The sequence below is a fragment of the Rhizophagus irregularis genome, chromosome 1, assembly GCF_026210795.1.
Source record: "Rhizophagus irregularis chromosome 1, complete sequence".
NCBI lineage: Eukaryota > Fungi > Glomeromycota > Glomeromycetes > Glomerales > Glomeraceae > Rhizophagus > Rhizophagus irregularis.
Window position 1 is genome coordinate 7,965,907 of NC_089429.1, and position 15,037 is coordinate 7,980,943.

The 15,037-nt window shown below is 25.8% G+C and overlaps 3 protein-coding genes across 3 annotated transcripts; 2 read left to right on the forward strand and 1 right to left on the reverse strand.

Annotated features, from left to right (window-relative positions):
• Window positions 1-2,799: 2,799 nt before the first annotated feature.
• Window positions 2,800-3,622, reverse strand: OCT59_001578 (uncharacterized protein; the record flags this gene model as incomplete). Its single annotated transcript, XM_025332099.2, has 4 exons — window positions 2,800-3,194; window positions 3,272-3,297; window positions 3,397-3,515; window positions 3,584-3,622. The coding sequence occupies 4 exons, from the start codon at window positions 3,620-3,622 to the stop codon at window positions 2,800-2,802; spliced, it is 579 nt and encodes a 192-aa protein (XP_025177217.1).
• Window positions 3,623-5,414: 1,792 nt separating this feature from the next.
• On the forward strand, window positions 5,415-6,839 carry OCT59_001579 (uncharacterized protein; the record flags this gene model as incomplete). The annotated part of the gene is made up of 1 exon (XM_025332098.2): window positions 5,415-6,839. One exon carries the CDS (start codon window positions 5,415-5,417, stop codon window positions 6,837-6,839), a length of 1,425 nt encoding a protein of 474 aa, XP_025177216.1.
• A 2,298-nt stretch (window positions 6,840-9,137) lies between these two features.
• Window positions 9,138-10,839, forward strand: OCT59_001580 (uncharacterized protein; the record flags this gene model as incomplete). The annotated part of the gene is made up of 4 exons (XM_066139680.1): window positions 9,138-9,681; window positions 9,763-10,600; window positions 10,676-10,732; window positions 10,820-10,839. The coding sequence occupies exons 1-4, from the start codon at window positions 9,232-9,234 to the stop codon at window positions 10,837-10,839; spliced, it is 1,365 nt and encodes a 454-aa protein (XP_065989068.1). The 5' UTR covers window positions 9,138-9,231.
• Window positions 10,840-15,037: the final 4,198 nt, after the last annotated feature.

The window sequence follows — 15,037 nt, forward strand, 5'->3', positions numbered from 1 at the left end:
TTCCGAAAGGTTCTTTGACAGTTCTTGATTCAACATTTCACAATTTTTTTCTATTTTTAAATTGTCTTGTTACCAAAAAAAAAAAAAATCCAAGGTTACTCGTTAAATTAGCAGGGTAATACAGCATATTTCAGGAAATTTATTTAGCCGACCTTATTGCGTAATTTCTTTGACAATCCAACTTGCATATTGTTATTCATGTATAATTTGTACCAGCTGGTTAATCCGTATCATTTGTACTATCATTAATTATTTGTACAGAAAACTGAATTCAGAAACAATGAGTAAACATATAAAGAAAATAATGGCAGATTATTCAGTTTTAAATTGTTTTTATAACTTCATGTGATCAAGTATGAACGAAAAAATAGCGTAAAAAAATGGTGTGATAATTGTGATATTATAGCAAAACGATAAGATATCAAGTCACAAATTAGAATTATTTTATTATTTATGATTGATGACTATTAGCATATTTAATGCTTAAAAATAAAGAAAATATAAAATATTAATTTTATGCTCAATCATTCAAGAACAATAAAAAAAAAAGATATTTAATGGTCGATAATTTTTTATTTATTTATTCAGATTAGAGAATATTATTTTTATCCGATGATATTTTCGTATATATCATTTATAAAATTAAATCCCATGAGAATTTATTTCAATGAAATTAAATCAAATGGCGTTATGGATTTTGATACACAAGAATGGGGATTTAAAATCGTATATGGTTTACAATGATTACAATGATTTATTATGCATACTTGTTATACGTAAACATTTCGGAGTTTGAAAATTATATTTTTGGAAAAAATTTTTGTAGATTAATTATGAGACAAGTGAGACAAGATTAAACGAATGAAAATAAAAAGAGTTAGATTGATTACGTCGATTTTAGAATGATTGGTAAATATTGAGAACAAAAGCAACCAATGGTGTTTAGCCGCGTTGTTGGTTATGTAACCTTATTGCATTGTGAAAATTTCGGTTGTGGAGTGATACAACACTACGCCACTCTGATAATTAATTAAAACCTTAATAATATACTAACCTAAAAACAAAATAATATCCTAAATTTGTTTTCATTGATTAGTATATTAAGGTTGATACAACTGACAAGTGACCAATTATAACATTGGCTTTCCCGAATTAATAATAAATTTTTCATTTGAAGCCTGCTAGAAACAAGGAAGGTTCTAATGACGTTCCGTTTTTATGTATAACTACAGTATTCATTTGCAAAATCATGATAAATTTCTTGTCATGTTTCACACATATTTATACATTTAAATTAATTGCATAGTAATTTTTATTTAAAATTTTTAAAATAAATAACATATTTTACAAAAAAATAGATTTTATCATTTCGGCCGACGCTGAGCCACGTTTAAAGTGATGACCAGCTGATCCAGATGATCATACTGTAAACTTATTAAATGCGGATATATATTATTTTTAAATGTCGATTAATTTATAACGCTAAAATAATGGTGGGTTAATTATATTACACATTTGATCTTCTGATAAAGAAAAACTTCATTATTAATATTTTACAGTAAGCAAGATTTTGGATATGGTATCAATCAAATGTAAGATATGTCGGTTGAAAGTTAATCATGGAATGGTTGAATTAATTAAAGTCAAGATATTTGAATTGAAAGATATAATAATTTTGACATTAGAAAAAACCTGAAATCATTTCCTGTATCTGGTAGTTAACCCATGTAATATTCCATCCATCTACGTCATCCTATTCACCCCTACATTTTCCTTTTTTGATTACCTTTTTGTAACACTGATGATTTTGTAACACTGCTTATTTTATTTAGTGTTTATTGTTAACAGTTGAGCTTGTAATTAGAATAAATATTAATTTATTATATTGTAATTGTTTTTAAAAGAAGCAGTAAAAAAATTATAATTACAAAGAAAATATTCTGAACGATTCTTCTTAAAAATCAACAAGAAACATACTATAGTCGAAATTAAGGCGCAGTAAGTAGGCGCAGCTAACTGATGATGAAATGACAAGATTTTAGTGTCGGTAAATGCACTAACATTTTCGTTAGCGGTATCATATAAACAGATAAAAATATAAAATATAAGTTTCTTAATATTATGACATTCAGTGAATGTTAAAATTTATATGAACAAGTAAATTTCCTTACTACGCCCGTTAGAATATAATCCGGGAACTCCGAAATATTTATCTGGAATAGTAAAACGCCATATTTTTAGTATGACAAATAATTTGTAAAAAAAAATTTTATAAATAGTTTTCTTTGTTGAATGATTGTCAAAAAAAATTTTATATTTGGTGTGATGCACTACTGATATATATAAATAGGGTTAACCATTAGGATTCCTTGAGAATATTTGAATTTTTTATATATATAACAATCTTTATTTTTAAGAATTAATATATTTTTCAAGTAATTCACACGGAGTTTGTAATAAAATTAATTTTTAAAATAAAAATCAATAATAAAAAAAATAAAATTGCCAAAAGTAGATAACAATCACGATTTAAAGTTCAGCAGATCTTAGACATACAAGGCCTAGCTTAATCCATAATAGTAAATAGAACACTTCGGATGTAACCCTGAATTCTGTAAAAAGAAAAAAAAAATTTTTTTTCTTCAAATAAATATTCTAAATTTCTTTCAAATTATATAAACATGTGTGACCTGAAAATGCGGCCGAACGTATTATTTATTAGATTTCACAAATATTTTATATTTAAAAACTTATCAATAATTAATTAATACTATACTATACAGTAAGACAAATTAAAAATTATTCCAAATAGCTAAAATCTAAAGCCCATTCAAAATCATCCAGGATCATATTGTTTTCAACTTCTGGTGTTGTTGTTGAAATTTCTGTTTCTGTTGGTTGAAAAAATAATGAATTAAAATCATCAGACATTGGAGAATTTAAAGGGTCAATTTCATTTTCACAATTAACTACTCTTTTTGTTTGATTTTTTTGATTTTTTTTATATTTTTTTCTTGCACTCCAAATGTTCTTTAGGTCGTTTCGAGGCCTTAATTTCCCAAACTTTTCTTTCATGTTAGTTTGTAATGTTTTCCATGAAATCTTTTTAACATTAGCGTCAATTTGTTGTTCGACCCATTCATAAATGTAGTCCCTCTCGTAGGAAGCGATGGGTATATCGCTAAGTAAACATACTATATAAAAAAAAAATATTATTTCAAATATTATTTCTTTTTTTTAATAAAAAAAAATATATGTTGTAATTCCTTACAATTAGGATCAAGCTTATTAACCCAGCTAAAATTTACATTTATAAAATGGAAATTATTCGGTATAAGTTGTAATATTAAAATTTATTAAAGAAAAAATTTCAAATCCATTAGCTGATAAACTTACAGATTATATATTTGTTTTGAGTTATAGGGAACAATTTTGCTCAATTGAGTCAACGGTTTTCGATCAATTTTTCCCCCACTGATGTATCGCTGCATATGTTCAATAATAATCTTCTCGCTCTGAAAAAAAAAATGAAAAAAAAGTTAGAATTAAAATATTAAATTAAATTCCTAATTATTTAACATACATCAAGATCAATCTTAGATTTTTTGCTTTGACGATTCATAATTTTATGAATTTAAAATTTTAATTTTTTTATTATTTTGAATGTTCCATTTCAACTATATTTATATCTTAAATTCTATATAGCCATGAAAAAAAACCTATTACACAATCACGCAGATATTAAAACTGACTAAACATATAACTACGTATAATGATTTTTTTTATGACATTGATAAATAGCCATTATGAAATAATTCTTTGAGTTATCATCTTTGATACTTGTCAAAGGCTGTAAACTCTTTTAATATGCATTGTTACGTTTTTGTCTAATATTATGAAAATCGGGGTACTGCGGATTCTGCACTTCAATATAACGTACGGATCAAAGAAAATTAAACTGAAAAATAAGAAAGAACGAAATTCCGATATGGAAACGTCATATAAAGTAACTAAGTTTTTTCTCAAGTTCAAGCCATAACATTGATATGTGTTAATGTATCGTTTTTTCTTTTATTTTACGTAAAAAAATAAATAATGACAATTTTTTAATTTTTTTTGTTTGTTGTGTGTACGACCATGTACGACCATGTACAGAATACCACTTGATCATGATGTCTTTTATTATGTTACATCATGCATCTCTGTCAATATGCTGGTTTTGGCATTTTAACAAAGTAACAAGAACATAAATTAACAGAGTATTCCACGGAAAGCCAGATTTGAAATATAAAATAACAAAATTACCTTATTTCTGGAAAAAAAATAAGACCGTAATTGTAAGGGTCATGTGCGATGATCAGCATATAAACAATATCAAATATATTGATGAGACCAAAAATAGTAAGATCGCAAGCATGCACATTTTTAATTCTACACAATGATAAAACGTAATCTAGTGATTCGGAGAACATTTCCGTCTAAAATTATTAATACTTGTTATTTTCTAGTTTTTTTTTTTAGTTTTTTTTTATTGGTCGTTAGATAATTGGTTTAGGAAGTTCATTATTGAAACGCCAAGTCTTATGAAGTAATTTTTGAATGAGAAGTTACAAAATAATTTGCCAATTTTGGTCGCTAATTTATTGTTATTTATGATAAATTAGTAGCATTATTAATCGCTTATTATATTTTACATGTAATGAACTTAAAAAAATAGCCTCCGATCCTGGTCTTTTTTATTCCACATTTCATCATTCAAAACACATGCACGAATTGTCAGGCACTGAACTTTAAAATTTTTTAAACGTATTACGATAAAATGTAATTTGATTGGTTCGGAAAGTAAACACCGTTCAAATTTATTTATAAAAGTTCTTATTTATGCAACACATACATTAAAAAAAAAACGAAATGATGAAACGCCAAAATCTTTTGTGTATTTTATAGATATATTAACGTTTAATTGAATGAAACATTTTTTTTTTAGAAATGTTAAAAAAAGGAAATTCGTGGCATCTACATGTGAAGCAAGCTGCATGCTTTACATATGGTAAATTTTGAAAATAACGTTCCAATCTCCGGTTGTTTTTTTAATTCTACTTTAGTTTTTTACCGAATTTTACCAAATTTCATAAATTCTTGTTTTCTTTTTTTTTTAAAAAAAAATTCTATTAAATTAGTTGATTCATCAATTCTCCAGTTAATATATTCACGTTCACGGCAAATTATGAAATACGAGCCGATAATTTTTTGGTCGAGACTCAAGATTTACACACTGCATGAATGACTTCTTATTCATTTTATTGATCATTTGTTTGTTGTTGTACATTTTACGCCATAATTCCATCTCATACATAAATAGCATAAATAGACAAAAAAAAGACCAAGTTTCATCTCTTTAAAAAAAAAAAAAAATGGCAAGGCTTAACAAAGACGTAATGCTCCTAATATTGGAGGAATTGCAAAATGATAACAAGACTCTTTATTCATGCCTTTTGATTAATAGGACTTGGTGTAAAGCAGTTACTCCAATTTTATGGAAAAATCCCAATAGACAAGATATTAACGAACGTGTTTTCTTTAATGTAATACTTTCACATTTGTCGGAAGAATCAAGAAATAATTTGATGAACCAAGGGGTTAAACTTATTGCACAACCATATCAGCAAACTCTTTTTAATTATATCAGATTTTGGAAATACTTGGATCTATGTTTTTTAGATCGCATCATGCACGATTTTTTCAAATACCCTGAGTCCAAAATTTATATTGTAGGAAATGAAATATTGAATCTATTTAATATGAATACAAAATTTATTTCTATTGCTATCCACAAGCTATCCCATATTTATATTACAGGAACTGAGCATTGTTTCTCAGAAATTTCAGAACTTGAATACTTTTTTTGTGATATTGAAATCAATAGTAATGTTTTAGAGAGATTGGCTATGATAAACTCATCAATTAAAAAGTTGAGATTTGAAATCAATAACATCACGAAAAATCCTGGAATCATTAGATTAATTGAAACTCAAAAAAACCTAAAGGAGGTTATCGTCAACTCAAATAATTTATTTAGTAATGAGTTCTATTGTAAATCACTTGAAGAATCACTAATTAATTGTGCAGATACTATCCAGTATTTAAAAATAGATTGGATACCTACTACAAATTATCTTTCTTACCTCGTAAATTTAGTAAGTTTAAAAATACAAGGTGCTCGCAATGCAAATTGGTTATATTTAGAAAATGTATTTTTACCTCATTTAAAAATTCTTAAGGCTCGATATATCCCATCTAGAATTTTAGCCAATTTAATTGTAAATACAAAAGGAAAGCTTATTGAAATCAGAATTCTTTTCCAACATTCCAAAGATAATGAAAAGCTTATCCAGGCAATTTATAGAAATTGTCCAAATCTTAATTATCTTCAATTATCATTGAATGATATAAATATTGCAGAATTTGAAAAGATATTAATTCACTGTAGATTTTTAATTGGACTAGAAATTATGGAATCAAATGGTTTTTATCCTTATAACAAACATGATTGGAGTAAATTCATGAAAATATTAGTGAATTCTTCTTCAACTAATTTGTTCAAGTTTAAATTTTTTACTATGAATGTAGAGAATATGATAGAAGCTTTAGAATTATTTCTTGATGGTTGGAAGGATAGATGTCCTATAAGATTGAAAACAATTCCATTAAAATATGAATCGTATCAACTGCAGCAATTAAAAGACCTATTACAAATGTATAAGGTAAAAGGTATCATTAAAAATTATAGCGTTAATAGTAGTATTGACGAAATTGAATGTATCCAATTGATTAATTGATTGAATGGTTGAAGCAAACGAAAAATGGAGACATCCTGTCAAGATCTTTTCTTTTAAATTTATCGTATTTTTTATCTAAATTCTTTTCTTCTATTACTTTTATGTTTTTACCTAAATTTTTTTTTCTATCAATTTTTATGATTTTATCTAAATTTTTTTTTTCTATTATTTTTATGATTTAATTCTTTTCTTCTATCATTTTTATGATTTTATCTCAATTTTTATATAAATAAATAAATATTTGTATTCATAAAAAATAAAGTGTCTTTTTATGTATGTCATTTAAAATTTGGTCATATCGATGATGTATTAATATGAGTAATAAAGAATTAAATAGAACGGTTATGGTACATTTCGCCAAATGGATGTTTCGTCGAAGGGATGTTTCAACGAAGGGATATTTCAAAGAAGTGATGTTTAACGAAGAGATGTTTCAACGAAGTGATGTTTAACGAAGGGATGTTTCAACGAAGTGATGTTTCAATAAAGTGATGTTTCAACAAAGTGATGTTTCAACAAAGTGATGTTTCGCCGAAAGTACATTTCATCGAATCCATTTCACCGAATTGTCACCGAATGGCCAAAAATCAACACGCAATGAAGATAAAAAATAAAAATTCTTATTTTAAATATTTTTTTCCATGATATTATCATTTTAACATTCAAGTAACTGATATTAATCTTTTTATGCAATAAATTCACGAAAAAGTAAGTAAAAAAAAAAAAGATTAATATATTATAAACAACCAATCTATGAGAATGAGATAAATCATCTAATTCAATAATTTTTTTAGATATAAAGATTTCTCTATATATTTAGTATTAAGGCAATAAAATAACCAAGTGAAATAAATAATTTTTTGGCGAAACATTATATTTGGCAACGCAAAATGTTCATTTGGCGGTGAAATGGTTTTAGCGAAGTGGAATTCGTTGAGATGGAGTTTTGGCAAAACGGTATTTCCTTTCGGTGAAACACCTTTTTGGCAAAGCATCTCTTCGAGCGAAATGGCTTCGACGAAGTAGATTTTGGCGAAAGTAAATAAATAACAAATTTTTTTAAAAATTATTTTGTAAAAGATAAAAAATGATGTACTTCTTGTAGTTACGTAACACATGTGGAATAGCATATGTAAAATCTAATATCATTTATAAGATTGCGTGAACATAGTAAGTTATTAAGTGACATAACAAAATTACATTAATGCTAAGTCCTTTTAATATCCTGTCAATGTAATGTATTTTATAATAACTGAACATCAAAGTTTATGTAATAAAAAAGATAATATTGTACTAAAATCTGTTAGGAGTAATTTTTGTTATTTATTATTATTAGCATTAAATATAATATACATTTCAACGAATGCTAACGCCCAATAGCTGGCATATTTTTAAGAAACTAATACTTTTGTGATTTTATGTAAAAAAATTTGTTATAAATAAAAATTCGAAAAAAATATCTCTTTGGCTTTTAAGTGTAAATAAACCATTGCTTTTAAAGTGTCAGTCTATAAACCGTTGCTTTTTTTAGTTTAGTGATATATTTTTTTTAGATGATCATGTGAATATAACGCTTCGGACGCTCAAACAGTTCCTGTTACCTAGTATAATAAATTAAACTTTCCTATTTTTATCAATAAATTAATAGGTAAATTTTTTAATTTGGAATTATTAAATTATAAAGTGAAACTCTAGCGTCTAAGTTCAGTATGAAAATCACCATCAATTTGTACTGCTGCAGTACCAATCGATATACACCTGTAAAAATACAACTATATAGTAAATACCTAACTACTAGAAAATATATTACATTATAACCAAAACTTACGTTAACTAAATTTGCGTTAACTAAAAAACTTATTTTGACTAATTTTATGTCTGTGTGCAGTACACCATACGTTAAAATTTCGTGTCAAAGTACTGTACCATCCGTTGAGTTAGTAGTAAACTAGATCTTAAGCACCTTAAAAACTAGTACTCCTAATAATATACTATTCAATTTCCCACATGGACACAATTCACACAACCCACAGACAGTTATCCTTTAGCAATTTGGCAAAAGCAGAGTTCGGCTAAATTTCTTCCCGATGATTGTTATATCAGATAAATTTATGCCGATCCTTTTTTTATCTATCTAAATTAAATTAAGTGGTAGGTAACACCAATTTTTTTTTATAACCATGACACAAACTTGCTCCTTGATTATATCGGATAAATTTATACCGATCCTTTTTTATCCTCATTAAGTATCCAAATTAAATTATGTGGTGGGTAACACCAATTTTTTTTTTTATAACCGTGGAATTCTTTTCCGCACCAAATTTTTTTTTATAATCGTGGTTTTTTACAGATTTGACACAAACTTGTTCTCAACAGAATTTACATTATAAAAATGAGCTTTATTAATGAAAACCAATTAGTATCTGATAAAAATTCTAATCCCGTAAAAATTGATCATGAAAATTGTTATAACCCAGATAATAAAAAATATTGGTGTAAAGAATGTGTTCCTCGTTGCATAATTGAAGGATGGACTAGTGGAAGTGATGATATTGATAATTTTATCAAGGATACGATTTATGATGCATGTGAGAAATATGTTGGTGAATATAAATATGGCCCATCATTTCTTGAATGGGTTCCATTTGATAGATTTAAAGATATGAAAGAAATAGGTGAAGGTGGATTTGCAAAAGCGTATTCTGCAACTTGGACCGATGGTGATGCAAAATACACTAAACAAGATGATGGAAATTGGATAAAAAGAGAACCTGCACCTTTGGAAATTGCTTTGAAAAGGCTAAATGGATCACAGATTATATCACCTGGTTTTATAAATGAGGTATTTTTTTTTTCATATGTATTTATTTATAATTTTAAAAACTATAAAAATATATTTAATTTATTTTAATCTGTATAATAGCTTAAAACACATTGGAAATTAAATTGCTCACAAAGTAATTCTTTAAAATTTTATGGAATGACTAAAGACCCAAAAACTAAAGAATTTATTATGATTATGCGATATGCAACAGATGGAAATTTGAGAAATAAACTTGCAAGTAATTTTAACAAAATTTTATGGAAACCAAAACTTAATTATTTACGTGAGTCAGCAATGGATCTTTCAAATTTACATGAATTAGGATATTTTCATGGAGATTTTCATAGTGGAAATATATTACATATTGGCGAAGGAACTTTTGTGTCAGATTTTGGATTATCTGGACCATCAAATGAACAAAAATCAGATAAAAAAGTATATGGTGTATTGCCATATATTGCTCCAGAAGTTTTAAATGGAAAACCATATACATTATCTTCAGATATTTATAGTTTTGGCGTAGTTATGGCTGAAGTATCATCTGGAAAACCACCTTTTTATAAAAGAAATCATGATAGTAGTTTAGCATTAGAAATATGTAATGGACTCAGACCAGGATTTGGAAAAGGAACTCCTGAAATTTATAAGAAATTAGCTCATAGATGTATGAATGCTAATCCAAATCAAAGACCAACAGCTATTGAATTACATAATATATTAGATGATTGGGTGTGTTATAGTAATAATGAAAAATATGGATATAAAGGAGAAGAAATTAAAGCTGTATTTGAAGAAGCTGATAAAGAAATACTAAATATTTCAACCTTATATGAAAAGAAACCTGATGCTATTTATACTAGTAGAGCATTTACATTTAAAAATTTGTCAAAACCCATTAATTCATCTTTTATTGGTACTACATATCTTAATGAAGAAGGTAATAAGATATCATATTTTTTAAATTTTATAAAATAATTAAGATAATAATAACCAATTTTATTTATTATAATAGATTGTCAAGATTCTCAATTAATCAACTTAAAGATTTCTAGCATATTAATATTAGAAGGTAAATATAATTTACTATATATTTATAATATTAATTTTACAATGATAAAAAATATATTAATGCTTTATTACTAACTTTTATTAATAGATGAAGATAATGATAACTAAATAATATTATTATTTTCATTTTATATTTTATTTTTTTTTTGGAAATTACTAGTTATAACCTATTATATTGCAACAAAATTAATAAGTTTAAATCAATATAACAATAAAATTTTTAATTTATATTTAGATAAATTGTTTATTTAATTTTTGATTTACTGATCACATGCAGAATTTTACTATGTAATTTTTGAGTTAACAGTTAATCTTTATAATAAAATGCATTTATAAATACAAATCACCTAAATAAGGCCATACAAACTTGATTTTATGGTTTTCATAATATAAAAATTTCATCAATAACCCGGCAACCCGGCTTTTAATTTTTTTTTCAAAAATTTTATATGCGAAATTTTTTTTCAATTTTTAAAAAATTCTCACCTGGCATAGTAATAAGGGGATGGCCAGAAATGACGTAATTTAAATTTTAGGATTTTTGACCCCCCTCCCTCCCCATGTCATCATTCATTTTAGGAAATGTAAAATTAAAACATAATTCTGGCTAGAATTATATTAACTACAAGTGTCTAAAAATGGAAGATGTGTAACATCATCATGGTCTTAACCCCCCTCCCCCCTTAGAAAATGACGTCATTTCTGGCAGTTCCCTAATATAAAAAAATTTTTTTTAAGACTTAACAAAACTGACCCAGCCAGACTATGAAAACCATTTTTACTACTTTGTGTCGTTTAAGTGATTATAAAAATCTTTTATAAAATGATTTAAATTAGCTGAAATTTTTATAAATAAACAAAAAAAATTATACTTTTAATGTGTTTGTTTAATTATTTACTTTAGAGAAACTTCAAATTCTAGCAAATTTCTTATATATAATATTTATTGCAATTCAATTTCATAAAATAAACAGCCTTATATATTTCTTTATAAAAAAAAATATAATAAAACTTTATTTTAATTTTAAGTAAAGCTCCGAACGGGTCAGTTCGGTGCCGTTTTAGTAAGGAACTGGATCTGAACTGAAAATCCCATCCGGTTTCAGTTCGGTTTTCTGATTTAGACCCAAACCGGAACTGGAACCGAATTTTTAATCTGAGCTGAACCGATATTATCGGTTCAGTCCAATATCAATTAGATGATCTAAAGATAATCTTTTTTTTTTAGTAACCTCCTTCTGCCAATTTTCTTATGGAGGCTTAGTTCTTCACGGAAAGGTCCTTTAGGTTTTTGGCTTTTCTGCTCTTCACGGTTGGTTTTTTTTGTTTTGATTTTTTTTTGGTTTTCTTTACTAATTTCGTTTGTCTTCTTTCTTTTTTTAAGTTTCAGTTCTTTGCATTTTTCACAGAAAGATGTGCGTTTCTTTTTTTTTATTTTTCGGTTATTTTTTTTTTATTTCCTTTGCTAATTCCGTTCGCTTTCTTTCCTTATTTTAGGTTTTTGGTTCTTGTTCTTCGTGAAAAGGCAGGTGATTAAAATATTTCTTTTTTTTTCATTCTTTTGTTTTTTTTTATATTTCTTTTGCTAATTCCATTCTCCTTCTTCCTTATTTTAGGTTTTCAGTTCTTGTTCTTCGTGAAAAGGCAGGTAAATATTTCTTTTTTTTTCGTTCTTTCATTTTTTTTTATTTCTTTTGCTAATTCCGTTCTCCTTCTTCCTTATTTTAGGTTTTCGGTTCTTGTTCTTCGTGAAAAGGCAGGTGATTGAAATTTTTTTGTTTCTTTTTTTGTTTTTTCTTTTTTTTTATTTCTTTTGCTAATTCCGTTCTCCTTCTTCTTTATTTTAGGTTTTCAGTTCTTGTTCTTCGTGAAAAGGCAGGTGATTGAAATATTTCTTTTTTTTTTCGTTCTTTCATTTTTTTTATTTCTTTTGCTAATTCCGTTCTCCTTCTTCCTTATTTTAGGTTTTCAGTTCTTGTTCTTCGTGAAAAGGCAGGTGATTGAAATTTTTTTATTTCTTTTTTTCATTTTTTCATTTTTTTTATTTCTTTTGCTAATTCCGTTCTCCTTCTTCCTTATTTTAGGTTTTCGGTTCTTGTTCTTTGTGAAAAGGCAGGTGATTGAAATATTTCTTTTTTTTTCGTTTTTTCATTTTTTTTATTTCTTTTGCTAATTCTGTTCTCCTTCTTCCTTATTTTAGGTTTTCAGTTCTTGTTCTTCGTGAAAAGGCAGGTGATAGAAATATTTCTTTTTTTTTCGTTCTTTCATTTTTTTATTTCTTTTGCTAATTCTGTTCTCCTTTTTCCTTATTTTAGGTTTTCGGTTCTTGTTCTTCGTGAAAAGGCACGTGATTGAAATGTTTTTGTTTCTTTTTTTTCGTTCTTTCGTTCTTTCATTTTTTTTTTATTTCTTTTGCTAATTCCGTTCTCCTTCTTCCTCCTTTTAGGTTTTCAGTTCTTGTTCTTCATGAAAAGGCAGGTGATTGAAATTTTTTTATTTCTTTTTTTTCATTTTTTCATTTTCCTTTACTAATTTCATATTTTACTTTTAAGTTTTTGGTGCTTCGCGATCATAAGTATGTTGTTTATTATGCAATTCCCCAATAGACTCAGCAGACTGCTTTTTATTCTGATGAACTTAATGTTTAACTTTTTTTTATTTTATTTTTTTTTATTTTTTCGTCTATTTTTTTATTGTTCGGTTATTTTTTTGATTTTCGTTTTGATTTTTCGTAATTTTTCATTTATTTTTTTTTATTTTTTCATCTATTTTTTTATTGTTCGGTTATTTTTTTGATTTTTGTTTTGATTTTTCGTAATTTTTTGTTTATTTTTTTTGTTTTTTCGTCTATTTTTTTATTGTTCGGTTATTTTTTTGATTTTTGTTTTGATTTTTCATAATTTTTCGTTTATTTTTTTTTATTTTTTCGTCTATTTTTTTATTGTTCGGTTATTTTTTTGATTTTTGTTTTGATTTTTCGTAATTTTTCGTTTATTTTTTTTATTTTTTTGTTTATTTTTTTATTGTTCGGTTATTTTTTTGATTTTTGTTTTGATTTTTCGTAATTTTTTATTTTTTTGTCTATTTTTTTATTGTTCGGTTATTTTTTGATTTTCGTTTTGATTTTTCGTAATTTTTCATTTATTTTTTTTTTTTTTTTTTTTATTTTTTTATTTTTTTTAATTTTGTTTGTTTTATTTAATTTTCGTTTATTTTTTTGGTTTTTTTATTTTTGTTTTATTTTTTTTTAATTTTCGTTTATTTTTGTTTAATTTTCATTTATTTTTGTTTAATTTTCATTTATTTTTTTTTATTTTTCGTCAATATTTTATCTATAAAAAAAAATTTCAAAAAAAAAGATCAGCGATTTTGATTCATTTTAATAAATAAATAATTTTTAATATTTCTAATAATTTTAATTTTATTTAACGATAAGTAAATATAAAATAATATAACGTTTTTAAGCAATATAAAAAAAATACTACAAGTATATAAAATATTTTTAATGAACAAAAATAATAAAGTAACTAAGGTTGCTTGCCGAAATCAAGTAGTTTAGGCCAAGGCCAAAACTTTTTTAAACCGAAAGTTTAGGCAATTAAAAGTAAATTTGCCGAAATTATATAATGCCGAAACTTTTACCGAAAGGCCGAAATTTGGCCGAAATTATTGGCCAACATTAATACTATAATTCTGGCCGGAATAATGATCGACACGTAAATTTCCTTTTATGGAATTTTGTGTAACATTTGTGCGACACATTTCTCCGATTTTACTGGGAAACAAAATTTCCTTTTTTGGAATTTGTGTAACGTCACGTGACACAATGTCATAATTTCGGCCGAATTTTAATTTTGGCCAAAATTAAGACCGAGTTTCGGCCTAATTTCGGCATTTTCGGCATTTGATTTGATTGGCCGAAACCTTTCAGAATTTCCTTTTTAGTTTCGGCAGGCAACCTTAAAAGTAACTAATTCGTATTTTTATGTTTTAACCATGCTTTTAAGCACATCGATTTTCTAATCGTTTCCGGATTTAAACTACATCATCTTTGAGTTATCAAATCCGTTTCACCAGAGAATACTCTATCAACTGGTACACTTGTTCCTATTTGAAATTACAAAATTAATATAAAATAATTAAATTTAACCAATTAAAAATAAAATATATACCAGGAATTGCTAAAAAATCCCGGGCCATTTTGGATAAATTTGGAAATTTATTTTCGTGAACCTAATAAAAGAAATTTAACATTTTAATAAAAATTTCTTATACGCAATACCATTTATTTAAGATTTTACCATTG